A 22,999-nucleotide genomic window follows, 5' to 3' on the forward strand; every position below is an offset into this window, starting at 1 on the left:
AGATTATTTGATGTTCTTGGTGAGGGTTTTAGAAACGTTTTTTGGTGGTGGTGTTCTGCCTTCTCAATCATAGTAATACTTTCTTAGAGGTGGAATTCTTTCTAGAGATTCTTATTCATGCATATCTTCTCAGTGTTTGAGAATTTTTAAAGCTCCACAATATTTACTGGGAACCTATATTGCCTATTTCATGGCAAAGCGGTACATATCATGAATAAAAATACCTCTATTACTAACCCTTCACCTGTGGTAAGTTAAGCTTTCTACCTGCCCCAACAAAACCTTTAATTTAATTTTAAGAATACTTTTGTACATGTCAGCAATAAAAAAAAAAAAAAGCCTGAAATTCACTGTTAATAATGTGGTATAAAAAAAATTACCTTCTCCTAAATGCTTCCAGATGTGTCTTCAGCATAAGGAGTCCTCTTTCTATAACAGTGAGACTTGAGTGTGATTCCTGTTCAAGACTGCTAGAAGCTATCATAAGACTCTCCATACACTTACTAATAAATTCTTGCTCCTTCTCCAAACCCGTTTTACCTGAAAATCAAATGTTTAGCTATGTTAAAAAAACTAAACAAAAAATAGCCAAACAAAAGATTCTCACATAAAAATCCTCACAGACAGTATTTCAAATCACTCACCATTAATATAATAGGAGTTAATATACTGGATAGCTGCTCGACTGACATCACCAGACTGTGCTCTTAGAGCAATGCCCCAAAATTGGTCCATACCACAAAGCTAAGAAAGAAAATGTAATGACATTTATAAATTTTATCACTTGCCAAACAACGTAAATGATTAGAAGACTGAAATAACAAGTCTTAAAGTCACACATTATCAAAGACCTTTAATAACCTATACAGTACTCAGAGGCAATTCCTATTACAGAGTTACTAAATAATAAAAATTATGATAAGAGCCTTGGAAGTTTCCTCAACTACTGAAATATATCTCTACTGGTTCTAAAACTACTTATTTATAAAGCAGTTAACTCTGTGTGTGCGGAGGGGGCATAATGTTTCACTCAAAAGTTGTGACTATGTAGAGGGAAAAACTCAAATCCCCACAACATGCTATAGGTGAATAAAAACAAAACACACATAATTAGCAGAAAAAAGTTTCAATGCTTTCATCCAACTTACTGTGACAAAACCACTGCTTGAAGATATTCACAGAAAAATTTTAAAAATATGCTAACCCAAAATGTCACTTAAATTTATGATGTTAAGTATGAGATGACAAAGAGAGTGTTTTCACTGAAAACAGAAAAGGTGGAATCAAAATTCTCAGAAGTTGGGCAGGCTGAAGCAAGGTACCCTTCTGATAGGTAACTGAACAGCCTCAGCATTCATATCATCACTTAAAAAGCAGTATTACCTCAAAAGTAGAATATGAATACTTAGGTAAAACAGATCTGTCTGGTTGCCTGAAATTACCAAGTTGAAATGTATAAAAGTAAGAATTAAGACCAAAATATTAAAAAAACAAAACAAAACTATTCAAACAAAGAAAAAAGGTAAGAAGATCCTATGAAAGCATTGCAGATCCAATTAAAATTATTCTTTACCACACAGGTTAACATCAGTTTTCCCTGTCTTTATAAACACAGCCTCAATTTCTAATGAAAATTCATGAAAAATAAGAGTAGATACTCTCAATCAAAGCTAGCATTAATAAACTGGAACGTCCAATGAAGACTTCAAATAATTAGTCTGTATTAGGAGAATCTAAGAATTAATGCATTCAAGAAAACCCAGAAGCCACCCAATGAGGCAAACAGAACAGTAAGCCAGAAATAAGTCTAGCAATTCAGGAGCATTCATGAAAGGATGGTCATGCCTCATGGTCAGAGATGATTTAAGGTAGATTCTATTCCATAGTGCTGTCCAAGAGCAAGTAAAAGCCTGGCAACAACAAATGGCATAAAAATCAGATTTTAGACAAATCAACCTTCAAACTGACAAAACTACTTGATTATATTATCTAGGAGCTTTTAGGGGACTAAAAGAACACTCAGATTGCCTCTTCTGCTCTAAGGAATGTGTAATAAGTTATCATTAAGCACAACCAGGGTTACCTTTGATAACAAAAAAGTCACCAAATCTGGGGCACCTGGGTGGCTCAGTCAGTCAGTTAAGCGTCCGACTCTTGGTTTCGGCTCCGGTCATGATCTCATGGTTGGTGACTTGGAGCCCCACATCAGGCTCTGCGCTGACAGCTAGAGCCTGCTTGGGTTCTCTCTCTCCCTCACTCTCTGCCCCTCCCCTGCTTGTGCTGTGTCTCACTCTCACTCTCTCAAAATAAATAAACATGAAAAGAAATTGTTAAAAAAAAAATCACCATATCTGCTTTATAAAGCTTTTTAAAAACCAAAAGATAAAGCTTTTTAAAACCTAAGAATAACAGTCTTCATAGTTAGTAAACTCTCTGCTTGGTAGACTACGTAAGATAATTCAGTAATCTACTTTGAGAAATAAAAGAAAAATTCCTTAAGCTGACCTAATAAAATAACAGGTCTAAATCCATACCTCAGAGTTTGAACCACCATCATAGGCACTGGTAGCCAGTCGAGCCAAGTTACAGAGATGCTGAAACAGGTTTAACCCAGTCATGCTAATTGTTTCAGGTTTTAGTTGGGGCATCTAAAAAAAAAAATTTTTAAGCTAGTTTAGTGTGATGATTAATGCATTTTATTGAATTTAGATTAACAAATTTAATTTAACAAAGTTAATTTTATTGAAACCACTGAAGAAGAAAATGTATCCGCTCAAATTTTTAGTGCTGATTTAAAAAATTAAAATAGATACTAATTTAATGAAAATTTTATTCAGGTCATAATTGAAACCTAATATCTGTTTCAATTTTTAAGGTATATCTATAACTAGCTCCAAATCAGAGGGCATGAATAAAACATTTTATCACTTATTGTATACCTATCCTATATACATTCATTAGATGTGTAGCTACATGTACAGTTTGTGTATAGGTCAGGGATTGAAATGAAGATACCCAAAGGTCATGTGTAGCTTTGTAGTAGATCTATTAAGTGATTTAGTTTATACGTACCAAAACTCATTCATATATATTCAATTCTACCACAGAAGTAATGTGAGATTCTGCAGTCTATGTAATCTCAAAAATAAATATAAAATAAAGTCTAGTGCTTTATGATCATCAATGTTTCAAAATTAAAATGGAGTTTTATTACCTGAAACAACTGTGGCATCTGATAAAAAAGAACAAAAACTGGATAGAAAAATATCTTTAACAACGTGACATGACAGTGCTTCCTAAAAATGACTTTCTAGGAATCTACAAAAAATCTGGAGATTGGCTTGTATCTCCCATAGGACTGGCTAAAACCACAGCCATTTAACTAAGGAAGATTCAGAGAATACAGCTCTTACTCATATTATCAATATAAAGACTACAGAGGATAAAATTAAAGTAAAACCTAAGTGGCAAAATTATGTAAGGACTGCTGAAAAATAGTACATATCTATTTTAAAAATTTGTGTCACAAGAGGAAAAAATGAACATTACAGAATTTGTATTTCAAGAGATAAAAAGGAAATGTGGAAAAAGAACATAAACAATAAAACTGTCAAGAAATAAAATTACCTTCTCCAGGAAAAGATGTTTGTAGGTTTCCATTCCCATGGCATGTTGATCTTTACTTCGAACTTGATTTAAAAACCAATGAAGTGCATCATCATAACACTCAGAATCTTCTACTAAACAATGCCATAAAATGTCGACTTGCTCTAAACTTAACCCTAGATGAAAATTACAAATTTTGAATCATGGTACATACAATGTTTTAGTCCTAATTCAATGTACTAGAAGCACCACTATATGCAAAAATATCAAGGAAATATTTTATAGCATTTTATAAAAATTATCTTACAAGAGATTTCACACAATTTATGCTTTCAAAAGGCAAAATATAAGTAATACGGACATACCATTGTATTACAATAAACATGATTAAGGTGAGGTAATCCTCAAAGTTGAGGAGTCAGTTCTAAGGTTTAAGGGTTAACAGTGCACACACATCACGTTTAAAGATCATTCTGTGCACATAGAAGAGAAACAATAAATATCAATGAGCATTATTTTTGGAAACGATGGGGAAAAAAAGGATCTGTATGATGAATAAAGCAAAATGTAATTGACTGCCTAAAAAAGAAAACAGCAACATGTCAGGGTATTCAATTAGCTGGGAAGCCAATGTAATGAAATGAAATCTGTGTGGTACTTTGACCCAAGTATTAAATGATTCCAAAGTCTGGCAGGAAGAAGGCAAAAGAAAGGCTCAGAACCAAAAAGAAGGTATTATAAGCAATCACAAATATGAATGTGGATAAAGGAGAAAATCTGAAAGGGTAGAATAAAAGCATCACAGGGATTTTTAAAGTATATCATAAAGGGTTCCAAAGCCTGGGTTGCTCCCGAATCAGAAAGGATGGGAAAATACGGTACAATCATAAGAAACCTCTTTCTTGGGAAAAGTAGATGAGATCCAGAATAGGAAAAAGGCTTCAGAAAATATTTACCTAGTAGCAGTATCAGTCTACAGAATCTGATCAGAAAATAGGTATCTATCAGTTTCTCACATAACCATACAGGTTGAAGAATTTATACCCCTGGGAGACAATATTAAAAAATAACAACAAAAAATCCAGAACCAACTTTAGTATCTAATTTAAAATACATTCAATAATTAAGAAGAAAAGAGTTGTAAAAACAAAAAACAAAAAAACAGTATCCAGGTTAATTACAGTAAACTATATGATAAAACAGAAGTGTATTCATAAATGACTGAAATCACCAATTCACATTCAATAGGCAATGCATAAGATTTTACTAAATTTTTTTAAGAAAGTAGATATTGCTATATTAAATCAGTATTCACTCACTGAATATAACTTTGGAATAACTATATCATCCCTGAAAGGAACTGTGCCAATAAGAGAAGAACAATTATCATATGGGAGAACTGAAGTCTTCGCTTTGATTCTACCTCAACAGTAACTGTTTTAAGACTATACACAAAGAATCTACACCATGCTGAGATGGGAACAGCAAAATATATAATTCATTATTCAAATACTGATAAGAGTAGTGAATGGCTTCCAGTGAGAATCTATACTAAATAAACATGAAACTTAAAGGTCATATGAAATTATTTTTGCGGACAGTATCTGTCTTGGTCTGACTTATCCATGTATAAGATTGGTTTTTTATATTTTACATTATTTATTTCTTGTATATCATCAGTCATAATGGGTATGATAAAAAACCTAATAATATGAAACAAAAGCTTCCTATCAAAAACAGGTATCTTCATTTTATAATCTTGTGGTATCATTTTAGTGGCATTTGTTACAAAGAGCTTAACTTGAAGAAATTAAACAGTAAAATAAGCAGTGTATCTCAAGCATAAGATGTGGACATTAAGAGAGCCATAATGACACCTCTCAGCTAGCAAAACACTTTGTAACAGTTTGACTATATTAACCATAGCTAAAGAAAGGGAATGTCCTAACCCAAGTTTGGGTTGGTTTGGGTTGACATGGACACACAGAAAGAGTGTGGACGGTGAAAAATAACACAATCTGTCTAGCAAGAGAAAACGAGCTCTGGCCAAAATAAATCAAGCTTCCTCTTCTCTTCTGAGAACATTTAGCATGTGGATTTAGATATGATCCACACCCTGAATTTACCAGGCTAATTTTTAAGATTAATTTTTAATGAAATTGAATTTGAGATTAATCTAAGTAAAAGGAAGGTCTTCTAAATGTCTCTATCACCCATGAAGCCAAGCAAATTTGGGTAAGATTACCTCTAATAATAATAATACATAGACAGTGGCTGTTTCTAACGAGAGTGAAAGAAGGATTCTACAATTAAAAGAAATAAAAAACAGGTACTCCTAAACACAGTATGTTCTCCTACTCTAAATATCTTGTTCTTGAGATGAGTTGTTTATCCACTGAGAAACTGGCATTTTCAGAGACTGAAGCAAAAATGTGTCAGGGTCACGCGCATATTGCCATACATACTGAGGACATTTGGTATTAAGAATATGAATTAATATTAATTAATCACTACAGAAATCTAAAGTCATGAGCACATTTAACTCGACTCTTCCAAGAGTCAATACAGACCTAAAAACTGATTAAAAGACTGATTAAAAAGCTTACTGAAATGATCAGGTGATCCCAGAGTTGAAAACACACAAGTCAAGAACTGAAGTCGAACTTGAACTTCGGCACTATGGCTGTACCTATATTTAAAAAGTCATTAAAATAATTAACTGAAAGATCCTACTTCTTAATTATTTTTAAAGATTTAATGGCCCTAATCTTAAATTATACCGAAGAAGTAAAATTCCACTTTCGTATCATAATTATTAAATATTTTAGTTACACTTGACCCTTGAACAACATGGGGTTTCGGGGTGCCAAACCCCATGCAGGTAAAAATCTGTATGTAACTTTTGACTTCCCAAAAACTTAAATGCTAATACCTTACTGGTAATCAGAAGCCTTGCTGGTAACATACACAGTTGATCAACACATAGTTTGTATGTTATATATGTATTATTATATACTATATTCTTACAATAAAATTAGCTAGAAAAAAATGTTACTATGAAAACTGTAAGAGAAAATACACATACAGTACTATATTTATCAAAAAAAATCTGCATGTAAGTGGACACATGCAGTTAAAACCCGTGTTGTTCAAAGGTCAACTGTATATAACTTTGGTTATACAAAAAAAAGTCATAAAGCCAAATGGTATGTTTGAGATTTATGTTATTTAATAAATTATAAAAATCTGCAAACATTAGAAAACATACTTTTAAATTAGATGAGAAAGTTTGTAAGAATGTAACAGTGGAACAAAAGAAATATGCCATTTTGAAATTATGCAATATGCACATAGATTAGAATATATAAATAAAAAACTGCATCTCCATCTAAAAATTGCATGTTTCATTATCACTGTCCCGCCAGTGATAACACTATATTCCTTAAACAAGAAATGCTTAACGAATATCAGTTCCATAAATCCAGTTCATAAAGAATGCAGCTAATACAAAATTGGCATTTTTGAATGTTACCTCAAATCTAAATGATTATAATTCATGTGCACAAAATCAATGGTTAATGTAAGAATTGGAGGCTTGTTAAGTTGGTGATTTCACATGGTTCTCTGGGAATTCAGTTTGTAAGCATACGGAAAGAAACAGTATTTTAAGAAGCAAAGGTTGGTCTGTGAGGGAGGAAGGGTGGGTAGAAGATGCTTCTGAAGCAGTAGTCAGGGGCCAGACTGTGGCCAGCCTGAAATATCAAACAGAAGAATGTGGTATTATTCTGGATGGAAAAGGAGGTCGCAGAAGGGTGTTGGAGGGGAGAGAGGACTGACATCAGGTTTGCATTTTAGGATTCCTTTACCAACCCTGAGAACTGTGGTAATACAATGCTCTAATTCCCACAGGCATCTGAGCACCCAATCAATGAAACTAAATCAATCATGAGGGGATTTATTTACTTATTTATAAATAGATTTATTTATTTATAAATTTATATCGAAGTTAGCATATAGTACAGTAAATATTTCGGGAGTAGATTCCGATGATTCATCCCCTATACATAATACCCAGTGCTCATCCCAACAACTGTCTTCCTTAATGTGCCTTACCCATTTAGCCCATCCCCCCAAATCAATCATGAGTTCTTCTCTCTCTGTTACAAATCAAAGGCTGGTTGTGGATGAACTGTCCAAACTGCTTTGCCAACAAACAGCAGCAACCAGTCTGAGCCCTGATCTATATCCCAGGTTACAGAGAGTCAAAGAGCTTAAATCAATTTCCTATCACCTTCAAGCAAGTGCAAAATTTTAAAAGCTTCCCAAATTAGCTGGTTTCAAAATATCCTACATTCACTGTTCAAGTTTAAAGTTAAGGTTTTCTAAGGTTTAAAGATTAAGTTTGGTGGATATACCTTTGCTGTTCCTTACTGTCCCATGTTAATGTTGGCAAAGAAAAGATCAACTTTTGTGTCATTATTGTCGCAGTGCCCTTTGTGAAGATGAAAGTACATGTGGCAAGATGGCTGGGTGGGGAGGAGGGAATACAGTAAGCAACTCACAGACCAGAATGCCATCCAGATAAAATTCAAGAACAGCTCATAACAGCTCTCAACCTTCTACTAAAAAGGACAGATTTGATAGCAGAAGGCTTGGAGTACAGGTTCAAATTCGAGTTGTAGCATCCATCAGTTCTGTGATTTTAAGTAAGTTACCATACTTCTCTGAGCCTGAGTCTGGGGGGGCATTGGTCACAGACATAAAGGGGAAATGAAGTCTTGTCCTGTACAAAGTGCTTTGATTTCCTGAATACTTCCTTCTTCTATACATACAACTCAGAGTAACGGACCCAGAACCCTAGAAGCCATGGACCCAGTCCCTTTGTCCTCTCTTCTTCAGGTTCCATACTAGAGCCACTGGCTCCACACTTCAAAGGACTCTGTCTGCTCTGTCAGGGTCTCACTGGCTACTGATAACACCAGCAGGAAATTTCTTGAGATGCAAAACAAAGATAGTATTAATACAGAAATCTTCTCATGGGCATGTCCATGGCTTCTGACATTACAGGAAATATAGGACAAAAATAATCTCCCTAACGGCATGAAACTTTAGCAGCAAACTAATACCTTAAAAAAAAATTGTAGCCTCAATATTGATGCAGATAGATTTTCTCGAGAGGCCACTGGATTTGAGGAATAGGTAACATGTCTATTTGGGAAAGCTTTCATACCACAAGAATCTTTTCATCCTAGGTGACCATCTTAGAACTTGCCTACTAAAATTCCTACTGAACAATTAGAAAATAATGGGCCACAAACTCAAGAGGTCAGTATGCTTTAACAAAGGGTAGCAAATGTACAACTCTGTTCTACAGCCTGATGGAACCAGGGAGTTCTATCAAAACAGGCCAGACAACATCTCTCTATGGTTTTATTCTCCTTAAGATGCCAGGCAACAAGGCAGACTGGAGGATTGGAAGGATACTGTGTACCCTAAGTATAAAACTCATCTCCAGAGAGCACCACTCCACTATTTACCTTTTTCACCACAAAAGCAATGCTTATATGATGATCTACCTATCATTCCACTAACAAAGTGAGCAACTTCCCTGTACACAATGCTATGAACTATCAAGACTTAGACCTGTGTTTATTTTTTGGCACTTAATGTTGGACCTTCTCTTTCTGAGGATGATTCACCTATGTCTTGTCTTCCACACGCCTTTCTTAAGCCTCCCATCCCTGCTCTTCAAGCCCACAGGCTTATAGCTGTGGTGAAAGTTCTTTTGTAACTTAGCATTTTTCTACTGACAAGTAACTTGAATTCTGTCTCCTAAAGATGCTCAAGATGTGGGTCATGTGTGGTTTTATTTCTGCTGCTTGTTGTTGTTGTGGTTTTTACAGATCTATGGGGATGCTCAGATTCAGGAAACCATGATTATCTTCAACCTCTGCTTCAAGAAGAATTAAAAGGAAGATACAGACTATGAAGAACACTTAGAATTTTAATAGCACTTAAAGACATGCATCTTGTGTAGAGATAACTTTGTAAACAAAGCTATAGAATAAATTTAAGGAGGTATTTCAGAAATAATGACAGGCTTATAGAATAGGATGTCTAAAAAAAAAAAAATCACTGAGTAATAAAACAGGAAACATTGGCTGAGTTTAGATTTTAGAGTGCCAAAAATACTAGGCTGAAGAAACTGGAAATTTATTTTTTATACAGTGAAGAATCTAGATGAGGGTAAAGGGCAAGTTTGTTGTCTGTTTTATACCATAGTTTGTTTTAGTCAGGTAACTATACTTTATAGATAACCTATGTGCCAGGTGCAACTTACTAAATTATTTCATTTAATTCTTAAAAAAAACTCATGAGGTAAATAATTAGCGTCTATTAGGGAGGGAACTAATCAAAATAATGTCAAGCCCAGGTACTTTCTTCCAGTACTGTATTACATTCCTAATAAAAAAAAGGATAAGGAATTAATGAGCATAGGGGAGAATGAGGCAAGAAGCCTGATCCAGAGGTTGGAAAATAGGTCTAGCACAGTGTCTGTGGGAATGTCAACTTGTGAAAAGACATGGGATATATTTTAGCACTAAGATAACTAGACAATGACGACAGTTATAATGCAGAACTCAAGAATATTAGAGAAAGCAGACTATTCCAGTATTTATAAAATGAATTATAACCTTGGTGCCACTATTTATAAAATGTGTGACCTTGGGCAAGTTACTTATCATCTCATAGCTTAAATGTTCTCATTTTTAAAATGAGTCTGCCTACCTCAAATGAGTTGTTGCATATCGTGAAGTTAATACTTAAATGGTATCTGGCACATAGTAAACATCAATGAACACTGCTATTTTTATCATCATCATCTCTCATGTTTGGGAATGACAGAGCAACACGAACAACAACAAAAAAGGCCCCAAAGTCTCCAAGTGTCAGGTGACTGAGAGGATGGTGGGACTCTGAAGGACATAGTAAAATCTGGAGACAGAATGGATTTATGGGGAAAAATAATTCAATTTTGGAGGTCAGTAAGTATGCCTTAAAGGTGAATGACTTTTCTGAACAGTCTGCTCAGTTTTCATCTATGTGGAAGTCTTCTACATCAATATTTTCTCAATAAATACTAAGGCTAGCTGATATTGACATTAAACTGGTTTTCTCAACTTAGCCATCAATCTCCACCAATTGACTAATAAGCAGAAACCTTCTGAATTTTACATTTCCTTCTCGGCAGACATTTCCCTGTAAGAAGCTTTAAATACCATTATACCACTGAACCATTTCTACCAATTCTTATCCAAAGTCACATAATGATGAAATATTTTAAAATTTCAGCATCAATGCCCTAATATAGTAACACAAGGATATTGCTGATGGCGGGGGAGAGGGGCGGGGAGTTAATTTTTAATTCCTGAAAACAATGACTTTGAACAGAACTAAACAGTGAAGGTTAATCAACCCCAAAAGTTATACAACCTACATGTCCCTAAGGGTAAAAATTATAAAAATAACGTTATAAAATTCTCCAACTAAAACAAAAAAGAGCCTTTCTTTCTCTTAAAATTTTTACAACTAAAATTTTCATCACATTTATTTACTATATGAAAGAAAAGGAATAAAAGTACTGGGACATTATCTTTCAGAGAAAAGACAATCAGTATTTAAACATAACTAAACCTAGTTAAATACTTACAGTGCATGTTTTTGTCTTCCTTCTCTTACAGCTTGAATATAGTACACCAAATTATCAAAGAAAAGCTTCATCATGTTCAGTTCTTTTTCTGCCCACCTGTCCCAAATGAAAGCAAAAGTAATTTTAAAGGCATAGGGGAAGAGAATAAATCTATTCTAGGAAAAGAAAAAAATATAGATCTAAAAATTCTTCTAATTACCAAAAATTTACAGGTTCTATTTATATTTAAACTGTGAAAGATACAAAGCAATAGGTCTTAATTTTTATGAATTTAAAATGTCATTATTGTTTTTTAATCTCAAAATATTCAATCTCTATGAAGAGGATAAAATGTCTGACAAGTGTTAATTATAAATGACTAATGTGAGTTAATATTAAAAAATAGTAGGATTCAGTCCATACAAGAATGGACTATGTGCCTTGGTCATTATTTAGAATTTAGCAGAATGCTTGGCACAGAGTACACATACAACATAACCTTACTAAGTCACTTGACTTTTTGTTATTGTGGAGTATTTGTTAAAAAAAAAAAAAATCAGGTATTAAACTCCAAAATAACCTACAAACACTAGAATAAAAAAAGAAAAGTGATAAATACAATCACAGATCCCAGGGTCCACAGCATCCATAACTAACAGAATGTATTTCACATAATACTACCAATGTATCTGCTAAAATGTACGGAAGTATTAAAATTCCAAAACTTCTGATAAAATTTACATATTTTTGCCATAACCCTCTTTTCAAAATAAGTTACTCTCGCCTTTACAATCCCTTGATGAAGGTGAAGTTAACACAGAAAACATCCAGTAAGCCTCCGGTTTGAAACCAGTTCCAATACACTTGAGCATGGCTTTGGGCAAGTAACCGAAGCTTTTGAAGTCTGTTTGCTGGTTACCCAAAGATTTACTAAGTGGATAAGGAATAACAATTTCCAATTGTAAAATATGGGCCATAAGAATTTAAGAGATAATATATACCAAATGTTGAGTGCTGCTGCACATAAATTCACAGGATTTTTTTTGTTATTATTGCTGCCAACTAACCCCAGGAGCTCAGAGTTCTTTTAAGTGACCCACTGAAGATGTAGGATCCAGTCATCAGGAGGGAAAACCCTGTGAAATGCCAGCAACTGAGCTTATTTACATTTAATTTAAGGACTAAGCTAAAAGGGTTAACTCTATACACTTAGGTTCAGGTACCTGTTAAGTAACTGACCATACAAAGTTTCCCACTTCTATAAGATGTAATTCTTTGTTATTCCTTAATATAAATCTCCTCAAATGACATCTCAAATATGTCACCAACTTACCCAGGTTAGCCACAAGTAAAATCCCTTTTAATACATCAGAATTCTATCATTCAACCATTTAAAAACTATTTGAAGAGTCAATGAAACTAGATTCACATTCTTCTTATACTTAAAGTATGCTAAATGCTTTTCCCTATGCCTCTGTTAAGTATTTGAAAGACATTCCATACACTTACAAATTAAATTGTCACTAGAGTCATACTATAATTGTCACTAGAGTCATATAATATTTGAAAGACCTTCCCTACACTTACAAATTAAATTGTCACTAGAGTCATACTATAATATTAACTAAAAGTAGAGGATTTTTTTTTTTTTTTTTAATAGAGGTTCAGGTTAAATAGATCTCATTTAAAAGAGCAAAAAACAGCAAGGGCTTTGAGGGCTTCATCCTATTTAGAACTACCGTGAAGTCTTAAGAATTTTTCTAAATGATATTCACTTTGAAAGCAAACAAGTGCTGTTAACAGCTAATCTTAGATGTGAGAAGGAATTAGGTAAAAAGTTATCTTATTTGACCTCAAAAATGAATCCCTCAATAGATTTTTCCTAAAATCTAAATGTCCCTGAAATCTCTCCAAAAGTCTATTTTGAATAAAGCAAATAAACACATTCTTACAGATTAATGAAATTCCTGTTAGCCAACTTTCTCAAGAATATTACCAAAGCTTGGATTAATTTCACATCAAACTACTTACCCTTGAAAACATTCTTTAACATTCATTAATCCTAAATTCTCTGGAAATGTGAAAGAGTAACAGGGTGGTGTCGAAATTATCCCTAACATGATGTAGTGTCTATAATCAATTCCTAGTAATGAGAAAAATAAAAGGCACCCTATGTTGTTTATTTTAGTGTGTCTCTTGTTTCAGGAGTCCTTTACTTTGGCAGATATACTACAAAACTTCACCCTAAAATTAGAGCATTACTTGCTACATGATTTTTCTTAAACTACAAAGAAAACAAAAGTCAGATTTTCTTCCTGATAGTAATAAAATATCCATGGGACTTTGATGACTATGATAATCAAGCAAATTTTAAATGAATACTTTTGTTTCTTTTATTTACTTACATTGTAATCCAATGTGTATCATAACTGCTTCCAAACTGCTGAAAAGTACCAAACAACTTTGGAAGAAGACGAAGTGAAATTACTACTGATCTGAAACAGCAAAAACAGGTATTTATAGAATAAAACAATTTTAGATACTATTGCTAATTCTAGCTTTTTACAGAAATTCAGCTATTAAAAATCTTAAATATAAAAGCACTTTAATGAACTTTACATTATAACTATATTTCTTATATAACATTGAAAAATTTTTCCTTAAAGTTTAAATTTATTTTATACAGTAGGCAAGAAACCCATTTTAAAATCCCAATCTAAAATAAAGTAAAATACACTATAAATACCTGAGCAGAAAAACAAATGAAGAGCATTTAAAAATAAAGAATACTTTCATGAACAAAAAAAAAAAAAAAAAAAAATTAAGAAATCATGGGTACTTCTGAGAACTTAATCAAGGAAAATAGGGACAAGCAGCGTAAGTAAGTTACCTAGAACAGGGCTTCTCAAAATTTAATGTGCGCTGATTCACCTGGAATTTTGTTAAAATGCAAATTCTGATTGGCAGGTCTGAGGTAAGAAATTCTGCATTTCCTTTTTTTAAAATTTATTTTTACTTTTTTGTTACATTTATTTATTTTTGAGAGACAGAGCACAAGTCAGGGAGGGGCAGAGAAAGAAGGAGACAGATAATCCAAAGCAGGCTCCAGGCTTGAGCTGTCAGCACAGCCTGATGTGGGGATCGAACCCAATAACCGTGAGATCATGACCTGAGCCAAAGTCGGATGCTCAGCTGACTGAGTCACCTAGGCGCCCTGGAAATTCTGCATTTCTAACCTCCCAAGTGATACTCAAACTGGTTTGTGAACCACATTCTGAGCAGCAATAATATAGAGAGCATTTTTTAAACTATGCAAATTATCCTTTTCTCCTTAATTCTCACTTAGTATGATCTGCACCCAAGTTGAAAATCACTGCATTATGAGCCATGTTAACAATGCAAACAAACCATATACCTCAAGTATGAAGGAGCAAAAAACTGATTATGAAATCGCTCTACAACTTTAAGTAGATCTGAGAGTGTTTATCTTCTGAAAGAAAGGGGTACAGGGAAGATAGAGATGCACACATCCCAGAAGTCTCAATAGGTAAGGAGGTCGGCTGCATGAGCCTTAAAAGAAGCAGGACAAACTCCAATGATATAGTGAATTTTTTTTTAAGGCTTATCTTACTTCGTGAAAAAAATTTTAAAAAGGGCAAAGTATGCCATATAAGTTAAGTTCCCCAAAATGCCTACTCTTTTTGAGAAGAGTACCAAGAAAATCAGAGTGTAGGGCTGCACTTCAGAATGGAAGAGAAACATGGTAAATACCAAGTAGGAGAAATTAGAAAAGAAAACTTCCTGTTTCTTTTTTTTTTTTTTTTCAAATTAGTTTTTGTTTTAAGTAGGCTCCATGAACCAACATGGGGCTTGAACTCGCAACCTGGCTCTTCGACTCACAACCTGGATCACGACTCTGGCTCTACCAAAAGAGCCAGCCAGATACCCCAAACACTTCTTGTTTCTGAATAAAACCCAAAATTGGAGAAATGCATTATCTTTTTGCATTACATTGGGAGTACAAAGCCATGTGTGATCTGACCCATTTCTCTTATCAGTCTAACAGAATTTCCTTCCAATTTTCCTCTTTATTATCCCTAGTGCAGAACTCCTTCCCTGGCTTTATTCAAGTTTCCTCAACTGTCAACAGAGGATGAACCCTGAACACTCTTCCACTGCCCAAGGAAACCTCTTTATTCCTTCCCAATTTTCTTTCATTCATCATCACCTAATGAATAATCCCTTATTTAATGTGTCTACCACTACTATGTGCTTGATGAGAGCAATGACTGTCTTATTCATTTAAAAACCCTGCGTATGGTGCACAATGAATATAGATTATCTAAAATAATGATCTAGCAAAGAACTTAAAGGAAAGATTTTCAAGGAAGGAGGAAGAGCAAGTGTAAAAATCTAATACAGTCATGAAGGATGAGGACAGAAAAAAAATACCAAGAGATGACGAAAGAAACAGCATATTAATAGAATGTTAAAGGATCAAAACCACACTGATACAGATTAAGGAGTACATAATTGAGTCATGGAGACAGTAAGTGACTAATATCCACTAAGTGTCAAGTAAATATTCTTTAAATATTTACAAACATTTAAATATTTAAGTGTGTTTTTTAACATTAAACTTTTTAATATATTTCAACAAGTTGCACAATAATGATAATTGGAAAAATGGACCATGGAGAATCAGGAGCAATCAATTTTAGATTTTTTATCTAAAAGCTCTTGACAAAATTTTAGAAACATTAAGATATAAAAAAATAGAATGAAAAGATACATATTAACTTGACCTGAGGTTTTATAAGCATAAAATCAGTAAGAGATATCACAAAGAAAAAAAAATTTCAGTCTGATTACAGACGGAAAATTATTAACATAGCTACAAAATTTTCATCTAAAATCACAAAAGCAAATTTCAAAATTGTTTGCCCAGTGATTTTAACAATGGTTTTAAAATACAAAGAAACAAAATCTAGAAAGAGATATATCTTACTTTAAGAAGACATTGACAAGTCTTATAGTGTGCAATAGGTATATATTTTCTGAAAATCTTATTATTTCTTGCAGTCAATGGTGTTAAAGGTTTAGACTATTTAAATTTACTTTCCAAATTTTCTACAATAAACATGTTTTCATTTCATGGAATGTAATGTTGCTTGACAATAATGCATAGGGAGCCAGGGGTTGAGTGGATACTGGTTTAGATGAGTGGATAATGGTATGGTTCATATAACTGAATAACCAAAAAATAGGAATGCAGAAAAATAGGACATTTTACAAACTGTGAGTTATCAGGGAGAGATTACATTTTATAGGACTAAAACATTTCTTTAAAAGTTGATCAGGGTGCCTAGGTGACTCAGTCAGTGGAGTGTGTGACTTTCACTCAGGTCATGATCTTGTGGCTTGCATTGGGCTCTGTGCTGACAGTTCAGAGGCTGGAGCCTGCTGTGAATTCTTGGTCTCCCTCTTTTTCTACCCCTCCCTCGCTCACGCTGTCTCTCTCAAAGATAAACATTAAAAAAATTTTTTTTAATTTCCTAAGAACATAAAATACACACATTTAAAGCACTATTAATAGTTTCTAAGAAATGACCGAATCTGGATCAAATGATCTAAATGATCCCAAAATAATACTTTTTATTTAAACTGCTAAATTTAAAAGGAAAAAATGATATAAAGTGATTACAGACTGAAAATTATTAACATAACTACAAAATCAGGGAAGATAATTTGGTGATAATAATTTATATTTCAATGTTAAAAGTCACAAGATATACACCAACCTGTTCCAATTAAAATTATACTGTAGATTTTTTCCTGTAACAACTACATGTTAAACTGACTTATCAACTTTTTTGCCCAGTTTTGATTGGTGATATGCTTACAAAACTCAACATAAAAAAAAGGACTGTTATATTTAAACCTACATTTCACAATTTCTTCTAAGGGTGAAAATTTCAAATACCAAAACACAATCATAAGCAACAATGTGTTTAAGGATAAAATGGTTCAACAATCCAGAGTGACAAGATACTAATTTTAGACTTAATAAAAGATGTTTTACCCTAAAATGCCCTAGCTCTTTGCTTCAATCCAAGAGTTACTGCTGTTACCAGAAGCTTATTACTAGGTAACAGTATGATATTCCTGTAATTATCACCAATATTATGTTGCCTTAGCAGAATGAACACGTTTGCTGATGTTATTCACAAAGTTATGTTTGAATGATTTTTTTCCTAATCCTGGACTACATGTTTTAAGACTGATGCATTCTACAAAATTCTTTTTCAGTCATTATAAATTATAGTATATACCAAAAGTTGACATGAAATGCTATATGGAATATAGTCTTTATAGAGGAGAAAAAAAAGGAGTATATAGTACCATCCATTTGTTAATTATACAAACCTTTATTTATTTATTTATTTTTAATGTTTTTATTTATTGTTGAGACAGAGAGAGACAGAGCATGAGCGGGGAAGGGGCAGAGAGGGAGGGAGACACAGAATCCGAAGCAGGCTCCAGGCTCTGAGCTGTCAGCACAGAGCCCGACGCGGGGCTCGAACTCACAGACTGTGAAATTGTGACCTGAGCTGAAGTCGGACGCTTAACCGACTGAGCCACCCAGGCGCCCCTACAAACCTTTATTTATATAAACAGGGACCCTGACACATGATCACTTTACTAAAGACATCTTTTGTACACAAAGGCAAAAATTTTGAGCATATGTGGTAAAGTACATACACAGGATCAAGAATAGCATAGGAGACAGAATTCCAGTCTCAATTCAATTCTTGGGAGGACACAAATCTTCAGGGGGTGCCTAGGTACAGGAAATGCCTTCTAATAAACATAAAAAACCAAAGGGGCTGATTACAACCCAACCCCTAAATCCATCCTACTCAATGGACAGCAGTCTTATCTCACCCAGCCTTGGAGACAAGCCTGAAAAGAAATGGACTTTTCATTGTGGGAGCTACCATCTGCCTCACACTCTCACTTTATGAAAACATTCTGCAAAGCAGTCTACTGTGTGTTTCTGTAACTTTTAACTTCCTGCACTCTTGAAATGTTCTTCTGTGTCTTATAAAACAATCTGCCCGAGGCTAAATGTGCACAAAGCACACACATGCTGCATATCAGAGACTAGGCAAGGCATTTAAAAAAAGTGTTTACAACGGTTCCATATAAATGGTACAATTATGGGTGATTTATAGAAGGCTTTAATTTTCTTTTTCAGATCTCTATGCTTCCTGAGAATAGGCCCATATTACTGTTCAAAAAAAAAGCTAAGTTTATTTTTTTTAATGTTTATTTAATGTTTTATAGTTGAGAGAGCGAGCGAGTGCACACATGCAGACAAGCAAGAATCCCAAGTAGGCTCCATGATGTCAGTGCAGGGCCCAATGCAAGGCTCAATCCCACAAACGACAAGATCACGACCTGAGCCAAAATCAAGAGTCAGACATTGAACCAACAAAGCCACCCAGGTGCCCCAAAAACTAGATTCATTTTATCAAATAAATTGGAATATGACAACAGAAAAGGAAAAACAAACAATGCTGATAGGTCTATAAACCATGTAAGGAACTGCAAAGAAAATATAAAAGTTAGTACAGAGAAAATAAAAAGATAAAGCTTCCTTAAGTACATAAAAAACTGACATCACCAAGAAGTAGACTTCTGTGTTCTTTTGTCAAATGTCAGGAAAATGATAAATAAGGTTGCAGTGGCCCATTTGTTTCAACATAAGGAAGAGCTTTACCATTAATATTAGCATCCTTATGCAACACTCCTTTCTGATGGTAAACCCAGGGGCTAGATTTGAAAAAGAATTCTTATATTCTTTAGGGTTTCTATAATTCAGATGCCACTACTGACTATTTTGGACCAGGTAATCCTTTTGTTGTGGAGAGGCTGTTCTCTGCATTGATGGATATTTAGCAGTGTCCCTGGCCTGTATTAATACATCCAATACCATTCATTAGTGTTAACGACCAAAAAATATCTTGGTTGATATTGCCAGGGGGTGGGGGGGGGAATCACTCCCACTGAAAACCACTGGTTTATCAAGAAACCCAGACCAATGATGTACAAAAATTTTTCAACTTGCATAATAATGTTGGTAAGTTTAACTGGTTTATACTGGATGTGGTGTGTATTTCCTATGCTAAAAAATGCCATTATGCTCTACATATTATCACATATGACTGTCGTTCACTACAAAACTAGCATGATACAGCAACCATCTGAAGAGTCAAGTTTGAGGGCAAAATTAAATGCAACACAGTAATCATGTTTACAACATACTCAATAAAACATTAAGTAACTGTATCAGGATACAGGAACTGAACAAAGGAAAAATGCTTTAATTTCAACTAATCTGGGAGTGGACAAATTAAAGCTTAATAAAAAATCCAGATTGACTATTTTCCGTTTTACACACTTATTTTTCCTTCTGTCCCTTTTAAGTTTTCCTACTTTTAAAGGTGTGATGACTGTGGAAAAATAAGAAATCAAAAAGCATAAGGAAGAAAAAAGTACTCAATTCTCTCAAAATTAACCATTTTATAGTCTCACATATTGCTTGCAATCTTTTTTAACAGACAAGCCTGTAATTATATGCCTCTATATTGATATAATCTTAAAAAAAAAATCTTTAAAGGCTGCATGATGTTTCATATTTCACACAGTCTTACTGAAGTATACATGGAGAAAGTGTATACCTAATAACTCAGAATAGGAGGTGAACCTATCTGTATGATGAGCACCCCCATCAAGAAATAAATCATTACCAACATACATCTGGCTTTCATTGTGCCTCTGTTCTAGTCACTACATAACCCAATAGTAACCATTATCCTGACTACTAAATACAATCATTTTCCTGTTTTTAAACTTTACTTAGAGTAACAGTGATACACTCTCTTATATCTGGCTTATTACACTCAACATTGTATCTGTGAAGTTCATCCATACTATTCCATGCAGCTGTAGTTCATTCAATGTTACTGCTATAATGTCATTCAACAAAGAGTCCACCATTTAGTTTTCCTTTCTATTCTTTTTTGACACTTGGATAGCTATATAAAGACTATTCAGTTATTTTGAATAATGCTACTGTGAACTTTCTTTTTAAGTTTGTTTGTTTATTTATTTATTTTTGGGGTGGGGGGGTGAGAGAGGCAGAGAGACAGAGGGATACAGAGGATCAGAAGTGGTCTCTGCACTGACAGCAAAGAGCCCGATGTGGGGCTTGAACTCATATACTGTGAGATCACGAACTGAGCCAAAGTTGGACGCTTAACAGACTGAACCACTCCAAGCACCCCAGCTATGAACATTCTTTTCTTTTTACTTTACTTTTTAAATCTTTATTTATTTTTGAGAGACAGAGTGTGAGCAGGGGAGGAGCAGAGAGAGAGACACACACAGAATCCGAAGCAGGCTCCAGACTCTGAGCTGTCAGCACAGAGCCCGACGCGGGGCTCAAACTCACAAACCGTGAGATTATGACCTGATCAGAAATCGGACGTTCAACCAACTGAGCCACCCGGGTGCCCCCGGACATTCTTGAATGTGCATTTTGGCAATCATCTGGATGTCTTTCTGTAAGGCACATACTTAGCAGTGGAACTGCTGGAATTAGCAGTGGAACTGCTGGGTCTTAGGGTATGCAGATGCACATATGGGAAATATAAACTGTCACAACCACTTAAAAAAACTGTTTACTGGTTTCACAAAGACGTCTAAAAGACAATTAACATTTTAAAATTAACTGCTATACTACCTACATAAATTTTAAAAAATTAATCTAGCCATTAAAAGCATTCCTTTTAAAGAATTTATGTCAAGTGATGTAACTAATGTGCTAACAGAGGTCTATTTATTAAGTGGTTTCTTATACCTGCATGAAGAAACTGTTCAAACTATATAACCGTTTAAAAGAAAAAGCAGAAACTGTCACACATACTTTTTCTAATTCAACTGAGTTTTAAAAAAAAAGTTTATAGCATTTAAACTTTAAAGCTTATTAAAGCATTCAGTAAAATTAAATATTTGTATCAGGCTTAGGCAGAGTGTGCTGAAAACATTGTATGAATAGAACAGAATACAATACATTCAATTAGTAAGTGAATGCCCTATAATAGAGATGGCATTACCAAAGCAGTGTAAGAGAAAGGAAACCTGAAACTATACCAATGAAAAAGAACTGAAAATCAAAAGTTGCGGTAATCATCTTAGCCCAAGTAAGAAGTACATGGCAGAATTCAAACTAGAAAAAACCACCAGCCTAATTCTTTATGCATGACACAAGTCAAGACATAAAAGATCGACCCAGATGGAAGAACAATGCCATTATCAAAATGTTTGCATTTCACTTAAGTTTAACTTCATTTATCTTATTTAGGTTGTTTTATATATGAAACAGTTCAAGAACATTTAACTGAAATTTGAAAACACAGCAGTCACCACTATGTTTCCAGAATCAAGAAGAAAGTATTGTTATTATTACTTTGTTTCTGTTGCAGGATATCTAATCAAGGGTGTCACAAGTGCCAAAAAAGGAGGTCTAATTTAAAAAAAAAAAAAAAAAAAAAAAAAAAAAAAAGAACCCTATGAGGTAAAAAATCTTCGAACCTAATAAGAAAACAATTACTTAAAAAAAAAAAAAAATTTTTGGTTGGTAATGTTTCATTAAATGCTATGAATCCAACATACCATAGTCAGTAAAGAATACACAAAAGGAACTTTGACTACTATATAAAATTTTTTTAAATTCCCATTTACCTGTTATTTCCTAAATTTTCAAGGCAACCTTCAATGAATCTCATTCGAATCTGTCTATCCGTAAACCAACATACTAAGGAACAGAGAAGCTTCTCTGCTTCATTTATTAATCCTTCAGAAAGATTAACCTGCAAAAAATGTATACACATAAAGTTAGTTTATCCTGTTTGCATTTTGGTGTAATTTTGTAGTCTTTTCATTCTATCAAGTAACTTACCGCATCATCATCTTGAACTATATCCCACAACAAAGTGTTTCCTTTCTTGCAAACGTTATCCAAATTAATGTCTGTCACAGCATTACTGTTGAACTGATGTTTATGAACTGCAGGTCCTGAAGGGATGAAATATAACACACTATAGAGGAATGCAACTGACTGAAATTGTAAATTATAGCATTCGTAATGTTAACAAATCCAAAGTAAAGTGTAACAATTTATTTTTACACCACAAAATAAAAACAATACAAGATTAACACAACAGTTGCTTTGTGAGCTGCAGTGTTGCTTAGAGATTGATAAGACTAAAGTTTAAGAAGAGTTTTCTTCTCATAGTCTCTTCATTATTTCTAGTAACTATGATCGTTTTTCACATGTCAAGTGAACTATATATAAATGCTTGAAACTCAAATTAAGCATAAAGATAATTTTCTTGGAATAATTTTATAGCTAAGAAACATTCTTCTAAATTACCTTCTGTATAATGTTTTATATCCCTACATTTAAAAACTTGTACCAAAGATGATTTACCTACAACATTCAACTAAATGCAAAGATTCTAGTATAATAATTTAGGCTTTGTGTGCCAAGCTAAATAAATTTTCACTAGTTCTAATACGTAAAAATGCTTGTTTTTTTGAACAGCTTTACCATGAAATTTCCCTATTTAATTGTAC

At 33.8% G+C, this 22,999-nt stretch overlaps 1 protein-coding gene across 11 annotated transcripts in view; it reads right to left on the reverse strand.

Moving 5' to 3' along the window:
• The window catches only part of USP34 (ubiquitin specific peptidase 34), a 252,897-nt gene that overhangs the window by 110,422 nt on the left and 119,476 nt on the right, over positions 1-22,999 (reverse strand). For all 11 annotated transcript variants that reach the window (XM_045446153.1, XM_045446155.1, XM_045446151.1 and 8 more), the window contains 9 exons: positions 22,323-22,438; positions 22,106-22,233; positions 13,702-13,791; positions 11,318-11,413; positions 6,213-6,295; positions 3,628-3,782; positions 2,535-2,648; positions 645-744; positions 381-540 (listed from right to left, as the gene is read on the reverse strand). In XM_045446153.1, the coding sequence (XP_045302109.1) occupies positions 381-540; positions 645-744; positions 2,535-2,648; positions 3,628-3,782; positions 6,213-6,295; positions 11,318-11,413; positions 13,702-13,791; positions 22,106-22,233; positions 22,323-22,438 (1,042 nt within the window). The remainder of the gene's footprint in view (positions 1-380; positions 541-644; positions 745-2,534; positions 2,649-3,627; positions 3,783-6,212; positions 6,296-11,317; positions 11,414-13,701; positions 13,792-22,105; positions 22,234-22,322; positions 22,439-22,999) is intronic.

This window comes from Leopardus geoffroyi, chromosome A3 (genome assembly GCF_018350155.1).
Source record: "Leopardus geoffroyi isolate Oge1 chromosome A3, O.geoffroyi_Oge1_pat1.0, whole genome shotgun sequence".
In the NCBI taxonomy this organism is placed as follows: domain Eukaryota; kingdom Metazoa; phylum Chordata; class Mammalia; order Carnivora; family Felidae; genus Leopardus; species Leopardus geoffroyi.